The sequence below is a fragment of the Centrocercus urophasianus genome, unplaced genomic scaffold (assembly GCF_019232065.1).
Source record: "Centrocercus urophasianus isolate 14NV4802_14NV808 unplaced genomic scaffold, USGS_Curo_1.0 seq_14, whole genome shotgun sequence".
Taxonomy (NCBI): Eukaryota; Metazoa; Chordata; class Aves; order Galliformes; family Phasianidae; genus Centrocercus; species Centrocercus urophasianus.
In genome coordinates this window covers 22,465,708-22,478,234 of record NW_024884586.1, presented here as the reverse complement: position 1 = coordinate 22,478,234, position 12,527 = coordinate 22,465,708, and the positions used below count along the sequence as shown (strand labels likewise).

Below are 12,527 nucleotides of genomic sequence, written 5' to 3'. Positions count from 1 at the left end.
GCTCTCACCTTTAGTCATTATTGGCAATTTGTGGAATAAAGAGATTTTCAGGATGATTTTCTGCCTTATCACAGAATGGACTGTGATTGCTCATGTCAGTCTATCATGTGCAATTCATTCGAGCTTATTCTCTAACATCAGGAGTCTCTGCATTTCCAGTATTCCACCTTCTGAGATATGTTCTCAGCTGAACTTCATGTCTTTTTAGAAGGAACATTTAATATTTATTAACCTTGGCATAACCATGTGTGTGGACTTAGTGCTGGTAGTTTTTTAGCTTGATTTTTCTAAGGGAAAACAAAGGGAAGGGGAGATAAATGTTGAAGTTAGTGCAAGGAAGATATTGGGGTGTGAGAATTGCATTTACGTGAAGGTATTTTGGCATTGGCTGAAGGGGGTCATATTATTTTAATCCATTTTTTAATGGGTTGTGAGTCTGCTGTGGAGGTGGCCAATGTTAATTTGTTAAAACAAAACAAAACAAAAAAAACCAACAACAACAAAAAAAACCCAAGCTTTACAATTTCTGCAAGTTATGGGTCATCTAATCTTCCTAGGGGGAATCTTAGTATTTGTTTAAGATAGTCTTTCCTTTCCAGTTGGGCAGAAGCAAATAGAACTCTACTAAAATAAGTATCTGCAAAAATAGCTTTATCCTTCTGCTTAGTTTTCTGCAAGCTGTTATGGTAATTTACTTGTGTAATCTTTCATTTCCTTATCATATTGCCTAAATCCTTTAATTTGCAGTGGCTTCCATGAGAAGCAAAAGATCACTCTCAGGTACCCAAAAAAACTGCTTTCAGTGGAGGTACATGAGGATTTCATGTCAGGCAGTTGCTAGCAATCTATATGCAAATGCTGTGCATCTCTCCTAGTTATGTACTTACTAGTAAAATACCTGCTTTGCTGTACCACATTATTTCCTATAGGACTAAGTAAGATCAAATGTAATTATTTTCTTCACCCATACTATAAATACTTCATACAGTGTTTTCAGAGTTCTGCATCTACCAAATGAATCCCAGCATGAGTATTAAATACATATTTCTTTATCTAAGTGGTGAGAATGTGATTGTTTTTGTGGTAGTGACTTTTGTCTGCTTTTGCATATTTTTCTCTGAGGAAATTTTAGACTTCTCTCATGTTGTTTAATGAGCTGGCTGGTCAAGCATCTGATGCCCCGGTGGGAACTTTCAAAGTCACTGAGCACATTTTTGCTTAAATCTAGCTGACATTTCTGTCTGTTTGATTTAATGTATGATTTCCATACTCGGATTACCAATCAGATGCAGCATAGTACAGTCATTCCTCTGTGCTATAAACAAGCATTCATCCAGCAGAAAAGTGGCCTTTTTGCTGTTGGTCTATGTGAAAAGACCATTTTCAGATTCTACTTGCATTTAGGGAGACTTCAGAGTCAGATTTACTTGAAAATAAAATGTATCTATAGTGAAAATTCTGAGTGTGGAATTAGTCTGTGGTATTTCCTTTTTAGCCTGTTCCAGATGCAGTGCCTTTCTCATTTGTAATCTGGTGTTAACTACACTACTACACAGCATAATACAGTATCTACAAGAGATTAATTGCTCAGTATTTTTTCTACAGTATACATTTTCAGATGTTGCCTTATGCATATTTTCTGTGTAGCGTTCTGAATGCTGCATTGTCTGACAAAGTTAAATGCCTTTGAAGCCTTAAAATAATTTTTAATTTAGAGATATTTTTATTATTTGTATTTAATTTCATTCTCTTCAAAGATCTCAAAATGTTTGCCATATATGTAACTCATTTCTTGCTGTGAGGTATGCCAGTATAAGTGGTGAGAGTTTTGAACAGTTGTTAATAAATTTGTTCAGTGAAAATCAAAAGTTAAATAATTTTTGTGTCTCATGGAAGGTTCAGCATTTCTCTTACTTACTCTTCTCTTCATCCTGCCAGTAAAAAAAAAACAAAAAAACAAAAAACAAACAAAAAAAAAACCAACCCACAAGCAAATGCTGAAATGGCTGTACATCAGTTCAGCTCACCCATTTTGTTTCTTTTGGGCTTGCAAGCCTGATTTAGTCTTGGAATCCTAAATTTCTTGGAGATTCCTCTTCTCTGTGCCTTTGTGTGACTTTTGTTAGTAAATAATCTAATAAGTGAGTTGAAGAGGGAGCAGTCTACAGATCAGTGTTTAGGCTGGCCACAATAATTCCCAAAACAGTGGTAGATGTGCCCGACATCCCAAACTGAACCAGTTACTGAGACAGTGCATATGTGCAGTCTTGTGATTTCTGTCAGTTTTTTAGTTCAGTATGTTGAAATTAGCTAATAGGAATTTAAAAAAAAAAAAGTTAAAGTCAGGTTTACACTGATCTATTTATTGGATCCAGTTTTCAAAAAGATTAAATGTGCTGTATCTTCAACATGAATTTCCCTATATGCAGCTTGAAATAAGCAAAAATGTTTTCACAAAGCGCTTTGCAGGCTTTCTGCAGTTCATCGCTGGCACACAGCCCGTGATCTGAGCTCTAGCCTGGCTTTCTCTAGCTGCCAATGTTCTCTTGTGTAGGAAGTTAGCCCAAAATAGTATGTCTTCTTACTGCCTCCTCTCAGGGCACTTTAACAATTTCTGAAAGGTCAGTAGAAACCTGTATCAATTAATGTAGCACTGTGTGTGCTCTAATGTGTACTCATACCAGCAGCGGGAAGCAGAGCTCCTTTGACTTCGAATCCTGCTGCCTTTCCCTGGGACGCTCCATGCGGCTCTGTGCTCGATCTGTAGGTGCACAATGGTTTGCTGACATCTCATGGGTCGCCACTGTCTCTGGCCCAAATTGGGTGGCTTCAAGTGCTGTCCTGGTCAGTTTGCTCTAGTAGTAGTAGTAGTGTGTATGCATGTGTGCTCAGTCACTAGCCTGGGATAACTTGACTATTCCTTCAGAATTAGCAATAGGCAGTCAAGCTCACAGTCATTTGGTCTGCTAACAAGCATATTCTCCTGCTGCTGTTCTGCTTGGTTTATAAATCAATCAAAAGATCCTAATGGTAGATAGTAACTATGTTTATGAGATGGATCCAGGAAAAAAAATCAGCTGAAGTTTCTGAGTTTTGCTTTCCTTTTTAGAGGAAAAAGAGTTTCACTGAGAGGTTTAGTGCCAGCTTGGTATCATTTAGGCAGAGTAATATATCTGAAGGAAGATTAATGGTAATTAAAGTGGCATTGGAGAACTTTGGCAAATGACAGCAGCCAAGCTGGCTGTACTGATATTTTTAGAAAACTGACTTCATTGCATTCAGCATGACTCATTTATTAAGTTAGAATCAATAATTCAGCTTCTTATGGCAGTCACTGAACGTGGAACAGTACATTAAGAGCGTGTTCTTACCTTTGATCAACGCTGGGATTATAAAAGTTGAACAGAATTGGTTCCATGCAGGTTCACAAGTGTCTTTGCACAAGCGTGTTGTAGTTATGCAGTGGCAATGTAGCGCACCCACCTTGAATGTACATGGGCAAAGGAGCACAGGGACAAACCAGTCCAAAGTTTCACTTGGAACTATAATGGGAAATAAGTTTGTGGCTACTATAACATTATATCCAGAATAAATTATGCTTACTAAAAGAGTTAATTTACCAATGGGATATTTGGGCTGTGGTTCATTGTTTCTAGCCTTCATTTGAGCACACTTCCTCCTGGTTTTTAATTTTTCATAACTTGGATAAAATTCAGGTCTTCCCTCTTCAGTGATATTATGATTTGATTTGTGAAATAGTAAAGCTTTTGTCTGTTTCAATGCAACTGTATTGACCTTACGTCAGTATATTTCCTGTATTTTCCTAATTTCTGAGGTTGCTCTCGCAACTCTTCTTTGAACATTTTTTTTAATCCTTGTTGTGAGCTTTCTCCTACAGTCTATGCATTACATTTCATCCTGAGATGCACTTTTAGAATAAAAAGTTTCCCAAAAAAAGACAAAAACTTTGCATGCTTTCGCAAACAGTTATGTGAGATTTTTCGTTTCCTAATTATTTTTATGGAATTTCTGTCTAATCTTTTTGGATTTCTTCTTTACTAAGATGATCAGGGGGCTGGAGCACCTCCCCTATGAGGACAGGCTGAGGGAGTTGGGCTTGTTCAGCCTGGAGAAGAGAAGGCTGCGGGGTGACCTCATTGCAGCCTATCAATACCTGAAGGGAACCTACACCCACGAGGGGAGTAAACTCTTCAAAAGGGCTGACAACAGCAGGACTAGGGGAAATGGATCGAAGTTGAAGGAGGGAAGATTTAGGTTGGATGTTAGGGGGAAGTTCTATACAAGGAGAGTGGTTAGGCCCTGGAACGGGCTGCCCAAGGAGGTTGTGGATGCCCCGTCCTTGGATGTGTTTAAGGCCAGGTTGGACAGGGTCCTGGGCAACCTGATCTGAATGTGTGTGTTTGGTGGCCCTGCTAGGCAGGGGGGTTGGAACTACATGATCCTTGAGGTCCCTTCCAACCCGGGTGATTCTGTGATTCTGTGATTCTTTTCAGAGATCTCTGCTAGTTTTGCCCACTATAAGGTGTGGTTCTTTGCTTTTCTTGTGTCTTGTCTTTTGTTCTAATGACTGTATCTGGGAATAATTTCACTTCTTTTCTGCAAACAGATGAGAGGAATTGGAGTATCTGTGTTACTTGCACAAGGTGGGATACAAACCTGATGAGATAGACATGAGTATAAATTGTGGGAATTTTCAGAGAATATCTGTTGTATACACGCACAAATAAACTGGAGCTAACAAGTGTTTGAAATAATTTCATTATAAAATAAAGTTTGGAAGAGGCAGACTTAGAGCATTAAGTCTCTTCAGATGGCTACTTTTTCAACTTCATGATGTAGCTGGCTGTATATTTTGCTTTGCTCTTGGTTTGTTGTATATTCATTCTGAGAGAAAATGCTATTTGTGCTCTAGGATGCTGGCTGTTACATTGTTCAGCTCAAGAAAAAAGCGATAATAAAAGCAGACTGTGTGAAAGATGAAGAGTGAATCTGCATGAAAAATTGATCCCTGTTAAACTGAATTCTGGGCCTTCTAATATATGCTATGCTGCGTTACATCGTGGTGTAGTAAATGTACTGTAGTGAATGTGTTCTTTTTGCTAGCAGATCCTTTGCTTTTCTGATTGTGGTGTAATTCTTGAATACAATCAAAAGAAATTAATGTAAAATGTTTTAATAGTCTGTGAACAAAATCAGTATGCAAGATAAATTGCTTTCAAGAAAATGCAAAAAATGATTGCCAAGTGCTCATATTTTGCCAGACACCGTTGTGTATCACTCATTCTGTAGGTACCTTGCATAGCTGAAACCTGGCTGACCTCTGTTCTTTAAAGTGCTAGCACTCAAGTTGAGGATATGCAAAATAACGTGAACTTCAAGACAGGGTACAATTAACAGTGACATGTAAATGTAATTTAGATAAATCTTTGAAATCTGATATTTTCCTTAGGTTGGACGTGCTGATTAATGCATTGAATTTTAAATTTGTTTTGATTTTGCTGATGTTTTTTATGATTCATCTAAATGTTTTTGTTTCTCTCAGTAACTTTTTTATGTATATGTCTGTCTCTATGGGCTTATGCTTCTCGGAGATATTTGAGACCCATCAGGAGGCCTACATGTGTGACCTTCTATAGGGTACCTATTTTAGCAGGGGGGTTGGATTCTATGATCTCGAGGCCATTTCCAACCTTTACAGTTCTCTGATCTGATTGTGGGACATTTATAATAATGATATGGTAACACAAAACTAAGCAATTTAAAATTTGTTTTTAGACTATTTAACACGAGGCTAGAATGAACTGGGTTTTATGACATTTGAGTGAAGAGTGTGCAATGTGTTTCACAACTACTTCTGATTCCAACAAACTAGTTCCATGATTGAATTGTATGGCGTAATATTTTGTCTCTGAAATTGAACTAGTCGTTAAAAATTTATCTGTTAATGTTAAAATACATATAGGTTGCCAAATACACAGCTTAAATCATTTTCTTCCTCATAGATACCTAGTTACATAGTAAAATCAGTTCTGTGCCTCATACATACAGTAATTACAACCAGTAGAAGAATTCAGGCTGTGTTAACTGGATCCTGCTGATTTGTGGGCTACCTTTAAAATTTTGTGAAACTCACTGTCAAATTTTGTACACAAAGTCAAACATCTTCATTATGTTCCTCTGTATTACCAAATTTCCATGGCAATACTGGATCTCTCTTCCAGTAAATAGAAATGAAGGAAAATCTTATGTTCTGAAATGAAGAAAGGATTACAGACTCTGAAGCATTTATAGAATTGTATATTTGTTCTTTCTTCAGTTTCAAATTTGTTATTATTTGTTTATGTAGCCTGGATTTCCAAGCTAAAGATGTCATTGTAAGATCGAAAATTTATTTTAGATGTGGAGAGTTGGAGCTAAAGGTGCAAGGCTGTTTAACAGCATATCTTTTAATGTATTTTTCATTTTCAAAACTATGAAATTGTGAAATATCCAATTCGCTAATGTACAACAACTACTTTAAAATGTGCCATCATTTTGATTGTTACTTGGTGAGTTTCAGAGTATGGTAGATTCTTGACACAAACTTTGCAGAAATGTTTGCAGAAAATGATGCTCATTAATGCTTTAAGCAAGCTAGATGAGTTTACTGAGTCAATTATTACTTTCATTTAGTTTTTTTTCTAATGTTGTGCCAAGGGTGACTAGTAAAGGATTTCCTACTAGTGGAGTTCTGGTAGCAGATGCTCTGTCTTTTCCTTCTGCTAGGGGATGTAAAGATGTAGAAATTAACATTTGGGTACTTCTGACATGAATGGATCAGAAACAGTTAAAAAACCACGTTCTTACAGGCTGTCTGCCAGTAGCAATTGTGTTCATGACATGTTCATGACGTCTGAGCCATCCTCTGTCATGGTGCTAAAGGAAGCCTTTATAATGGTATTAAAAGCAATTTTTTTTTTTTTTTTTTTTTTTTTGCAGCTATCCCTGGCAATGACCTTAGCACAAAGATCAGATGCAGTTACAAGTAAAACCTCCCATTTTCACTTGCAGTACCAAAGAAAATTCTCTTGGTTCTCTTCAGTGTTCAGCTGCATTGGGGATGAGCAGCAGAGGAAGTTGCAGAGGATATAGGAAAGGCTATACTTTCTGACTGTCCATGATAAATTTCAATGCTGTGGCATCTGGAGCTCCATCACTGCTGATGCTATTTGGTACTGACTTTTCCTATGCAGACTTCCTCTTCTGTCTGAAGCCTTCAAATTGTTCATTTCTGAGAGTGACTGTAGAAATATCGATATGCTGGATTTACAGGGAAAATCTTAATGTATTTTCTCTGTTACACTTTGTTTCCCATTTCCCTTTTAAGGTTGAGTAAGCAATGTGTATAACAATTTCAAGATGGAATATAAAGAAGCACATCTGTGTAGAAATGCTGACAATTGTAAGGAAAAATCTCATAACATGAGGATACGCATACAAATACACGTTTGATAACTGGCTACTGCTTTACAATAAATATTTTCTTGCCTGATTTCTATTTCTGTAGGACCCAGGGAATGTCTAATGTTGTGCAGAGCCAGCAGGAAGGTCATTAATGCTGTTATATTTTTAGGTCTGAATTGTCACTATCAATGATGCTGCTTCATAAAATAAAAGAAACCATGTTTGCATGTCTCTGGGGAAAATACAGTAGTAACCACCAAATATTAACCACCATGTATGCTACATGGTCTTTATTCTTCCTCCATGTGTGGATGATTATTTACCATAAGCTTTTGCAGGATGCAGGCAGAAAAACTGCCTTTTATCATAGCTTTTCAGCAAATCGAATGCGTGGCACGAAAAAAAAACAACCAGCTTTTTGGTATCAGTGCTAATGATTTCACTTTTGATTAGTGATTGTGAACATGAAGCTGTGGAAACTGTGAGGTCTTTGAGGTTTGTACAGTTAGAAAATTTCAGTTTCTGGAATTATGTTTGTATACACATAAGGTACACTAACAACTCAGTAAAATACTGACACAAAACATCTCAGGCCTAAAATATTTAAAGTCTTCAATACAGCTTACAAAAGGAATAAAATGACTAATGTCATTTAATGTATTTTACAACATCCTGGCAATGGTAGTTCCGCTTGGTTGACCTACTTCTTACTATGGAGCTTAGTGAAGGATACTGTGTATCTGAATGCTTATTTTAATGACATAAGGGAGAAAGGTGTTGAGGTTGCTTTGGCCCTTATTTTATTTTATTTTTATTTTATTTTTATTTCATTTTTATTTTATTTATTTATTTATTTTGTTATTTTGGATTTGGGTGGGTTTTACCTTTGAATTGACAAATGGGATTTTTTTGTGTTTTGAAGTGGATCACAATGCTGCTAACATGCTGTCCTTTGATTGCTTCTGATTCTGAGAATATTTTCTTCTCTCAATTCCAGGTTGGGTGGGACTATATCTGCATACAAGATAGTGCCAGATGAAATAGAAGAAATCAAGGTACAGTATTACTGCCTTTCAAAGCTGATTTTGTTTTGCTTGGAGAATTACAGAAATGTTGTGCTAGAAAGGCACATTATTTCTTGCTTTGAAATGCCTGAAGAGTACATAGCCTGTCTTTACTATCCTGTTTGACAAAATCTGAAGACCGAAAACAAGAATGATCATAAATGCTTATCTGAATTCATTGCTTATCTGAAAAAAAAACCCCATAACTTAAAAAATTTAAATAAAATTGAAAACTTGTTCTTTCCAGACATTTATAATCCTTGTTTTAATTGGTAAAATATGTATTCAGTAATTATTGATCTTGGTATTTCTTTATACATCCAAAACATTAAAAACTGTGCATTAAAATCTTAAAATTGTTTAATAGGAAATAATGGTTAATACTTATTTCCTTCAACTGTATGAATTGATGAATATCTTTACGCTGCTGAAACATTTTATCATCCGCTCAATTTTAATCTAATATCACAGAATAATAAAAATAAAAACACAGATGTGATGTCTGTAGTAAAGTTCTTAGATCCATATGTAGGCATGTGAAATAGAACTTTCCTCATCTTTAGAGTCGTATCTCACCCTCATTTTAAGTGGGCTTTGGCAGGATTGATGCAAAAAATTTCTGTAATTCAGTGCATCTGTGTTTAGATATCTTGAAGACAGGTGCAGGACTATTGTGAACGTTAGCATAGTAACAAATAAATAAATATTTAGAGTTCTGTTACTTCTGAAATCAAAACCATGATCAATTCTTTCAGTATTTTTTCTGCCTTAAAGAGGATAAAATTAAATCTTTGGTACTCAGAATCATCAAAAGCTCTTTGATTTGGAGGGATGACAGCAATGAATTTATATTCTATGCAATGTTCATTATTACAGACTTCATTTTAACTGAGTCCACTTCAGCAATTTATGTCAGTTCTTAAATGGACAGCTGTGTGGGAATTTAGCCTAAATCTGTTTAACATGGTTTTTGTAATTGGTGCTTTATTCCTTTTAGTTGGCATTCAGTTATTCTGACCTATTGCTTGTTCATTATTATTTCATTGTGCTTTTTGTATATTTGTTTTCATCTTTGCAAAGAGATTCAGTAGTGTAAAATACAGTAAATGGAAGTGGTTGCAGAATTGTTTGGTCTGGACACAACTTCATGATATGTAAAGTTGTGAGGATTTATTCTTATTCAGTTAACATCAAACCCAATATAAGCAACTACAGTGCTTATCATGATCAAAGTAAATGTTTTTCTTACCTCCAAGATACATGGACTCCCTTATTTTAAATTACTAAGAGGAACATGACTTACGAGTTTAGATCCAACGTTTAGAATTGGGCAATAGAAGAGAAGAAAGAAGGTTTACAAAACTAACTGACGTTGACTGATATTTTCCTAGCTTTCAGAGAACTGTACCAAGGGTGTAAAAACAAAAATGAGAAAAATGAGAAAAAACCACAGACTTTGTCCTTTTATATATATATATATATAAAAAAAAGAACAATAGATTTGGATTACTTGATGTAGAAGGTAGTATGTTGAGGGCTTTATTGTGCAAACTGAGTTCAGTTAATGAAGAAAAATGGAGTGCTAGGAAATAAGAAATATATTTTTTTAGGAACTTACTGAATTAGGTATGCTTGTTAGTCAGAGATTTGGGTTTTTTTCCAATTGCCCGCTGAGGAAGGAGGTCTGTTCTGATTTTCAACTCTATCTATTTAAGCTGGTGCTTAAATCCTGAAACTGTAGGGAAAAGCAAAAAGGTTACAAACCTTCATCACTGATTTCTGTTAAACCAGCATGTAAGTGTGAAGGGAAGATTGTATTGTTCTAAATCAGACCTGATAGGAAAAAAACCACTTGCATTTCTTGTTTGTGGCAGCTGTCTTGTCTTGTTCAGGTAATGCTTTTTTAGTTGTGACAGAAGTCAGCCGCCTCATCATACCTTATGTGATTGAACTTCTGAAACTGTGATACACTATATGTTTCATGTGAAAAAGGCATGGCTGGAAGATGCTGTGACACAGCAGCAGTGAGTATAATAAACAAATCTATATTGAAATGGAAGACTGTTTATGTGCGTATTTTGAGTAGCAGCTACCAAATAGGGAGACTGACCATCCTTGTGTTGAAGACAGAAGAGTCTTCAGAAATGTTCTCCAAGCAGATTAGAGTAGAAGAAGGTGAAATAATACAAGACAAAGCAAGTGAGGTTGTTGGAATGTTACCTTTAGAGATGATGTAATCTTCTTCCAAGCCCAACAGTTCACAGATATTTTGTCTCAGAACTATCCCTCCCCTCTTTAAACATGAAATATTAAGAGAGTTAATTTGGTAGAATATGCAAGAAGAATAGCTCTGTTTTTATTATATGATTTATCTTGACAGGTTGCTGAATTAAATTAAAGGAGTTTGAATAATCATGTTTTCTGATCTCAAAAAATAAATTGCTTGCTTAAATGGCAAAGGAGGATACTTTATTAGGCAGAGAACAATAATTATCATGACAAATAAATAAGTAATTTTGACAGCATTTCCATATATTCTAGAAAAGGTAGTAGATTAACCTCTTTTGTAGCTCAAAATAGCTTATGAGGAAAATGAGTACAGATTTACTGATTTCACTGATGCATGTAATTACTTCTTAGGTGGGGTAGTGTTGTAAAAATAGATTCTCTCTCAGTTTGGGAAAAGGAAAAACTCTGTAAGCGTTAGTATACCTGTCAGTTGAAATATGTCGAGAGAAGTTTAAAAAGAAAAAAAGTTTCTAAATGTATTAGCAATTTCAAAAACAACCTGCATAATGTGCCTCTGAGTGTGCTTGTACGTATATGTGTATATATATGAGAGTTTACGTGTTCACATCACAGTGTTCAGTAAATTTTAGTATGTTTACATTTTCCATTGTAGAGTGTTCAGAATGTAGTTATCCTTGCATTTGAGTCCATTTAAATGATTTTACTATGTGTATATTTGTACTGTGAGTTCATATATTGTTTATGAATATAGAATATTGTCTATGTATGTGTGTGCATATTTCTGCAAATGAGTATTTGGTTAACGTTGGGTAAAATCAAGCTGTGTTTCCTTGTTACCAAAGATATGTAATGACTTGGATAGCTATAGACATGCAAATTAGGAGTATTTATGACAGAAGAAATAGTGTGTGCCCTATCCACCCTCATGCACATTTATTAGGGTTGGGAAGAATTGAGCGGAACTAATTGCCACTGCATCTACATCAGTTTGGAACTGAATATGATGCAACTTGGGTTGCCTGTTCTTATGTCACAGATGCATGGGTTCACAAAGTGAGATCATTCAAACACTATTTGAATGAAGGTAACCATCACAGGTTCCTCCCCCTCAGAGCTCTTCTGGAAGATAGAAATATCTTCTATAACATGATCTTCAGGAACAGTGCTTCGGTCAGAGAAACTGTCAGAGCAGGAAAACTGGAGTGGAAGTATACCTGTCATTTTTTTCATTCCTGTCATTTCTCTGTCATTAGTTAAAGCAATAACACTTTCAATACTTGCTGGTTTTAGAATACTGCAGGAACTGATGAAGTCATGAAGCATAAAAATCACAGCACATTTCTGAGAAACCGTAATTGTTTGGAACTTCTTTAGACATCTGTTTTCAGCAAAATCACTTGTCCTGTAAGCAGTGTTCTTTACAAACTTGAAAAAATATATTGGCAGTTTTGAGCCTTGTTCATTCACTGTAGTTGTATGTTGTGCCTAGAGGAGAGCTCTTCTATGCCAAATAATGTAATGTACGTGGGGACTGGAAGGCATCAGGCAACACTCGTCTTGGAGAGCATCTTTTGATTGGAGGCTTAAAAAAACAAACAAACAAAAAACACTTTGTAACAAACTTAACATTTCTTTATTTCTAGTTAGTGACAAACACAATACTGTTTTGCTTGCAATGATGTTTTAAGATAAAAGAGCAATTTATGACTATTATTGACAAGAGTGTTTTTGTTTTGTATCTGTACATAG

The 12,527-nt window shown here is 35.7% G+C and overlaps 1 protein-coding gene across 16 annotated transcripts in view; it reads left to right on the top strand.

The window, feature by feature from the left end:
• Positions 1 to 12,527, top strand: part of GPHN (gephyrin) — a 308,827-nt gene that overhangs the window by 142,378 nt on the left and 153,922 nt on the right. For all 16 annotated transcript variants that reach the window (XM_042814426.1, XM_042814421.1, XM_042814428.1 and 13 more), the window contains one exon: positions 8,462 to 8,519. In XM_042814426.1, coding sequence (XP_042670360.1) covers positions 8,462 to 8,519 — 58 coding nt within the window. The remainder of the gene's footprint in view (positions 1 to 8,461; positions 8,520 to 12,527) is intronic.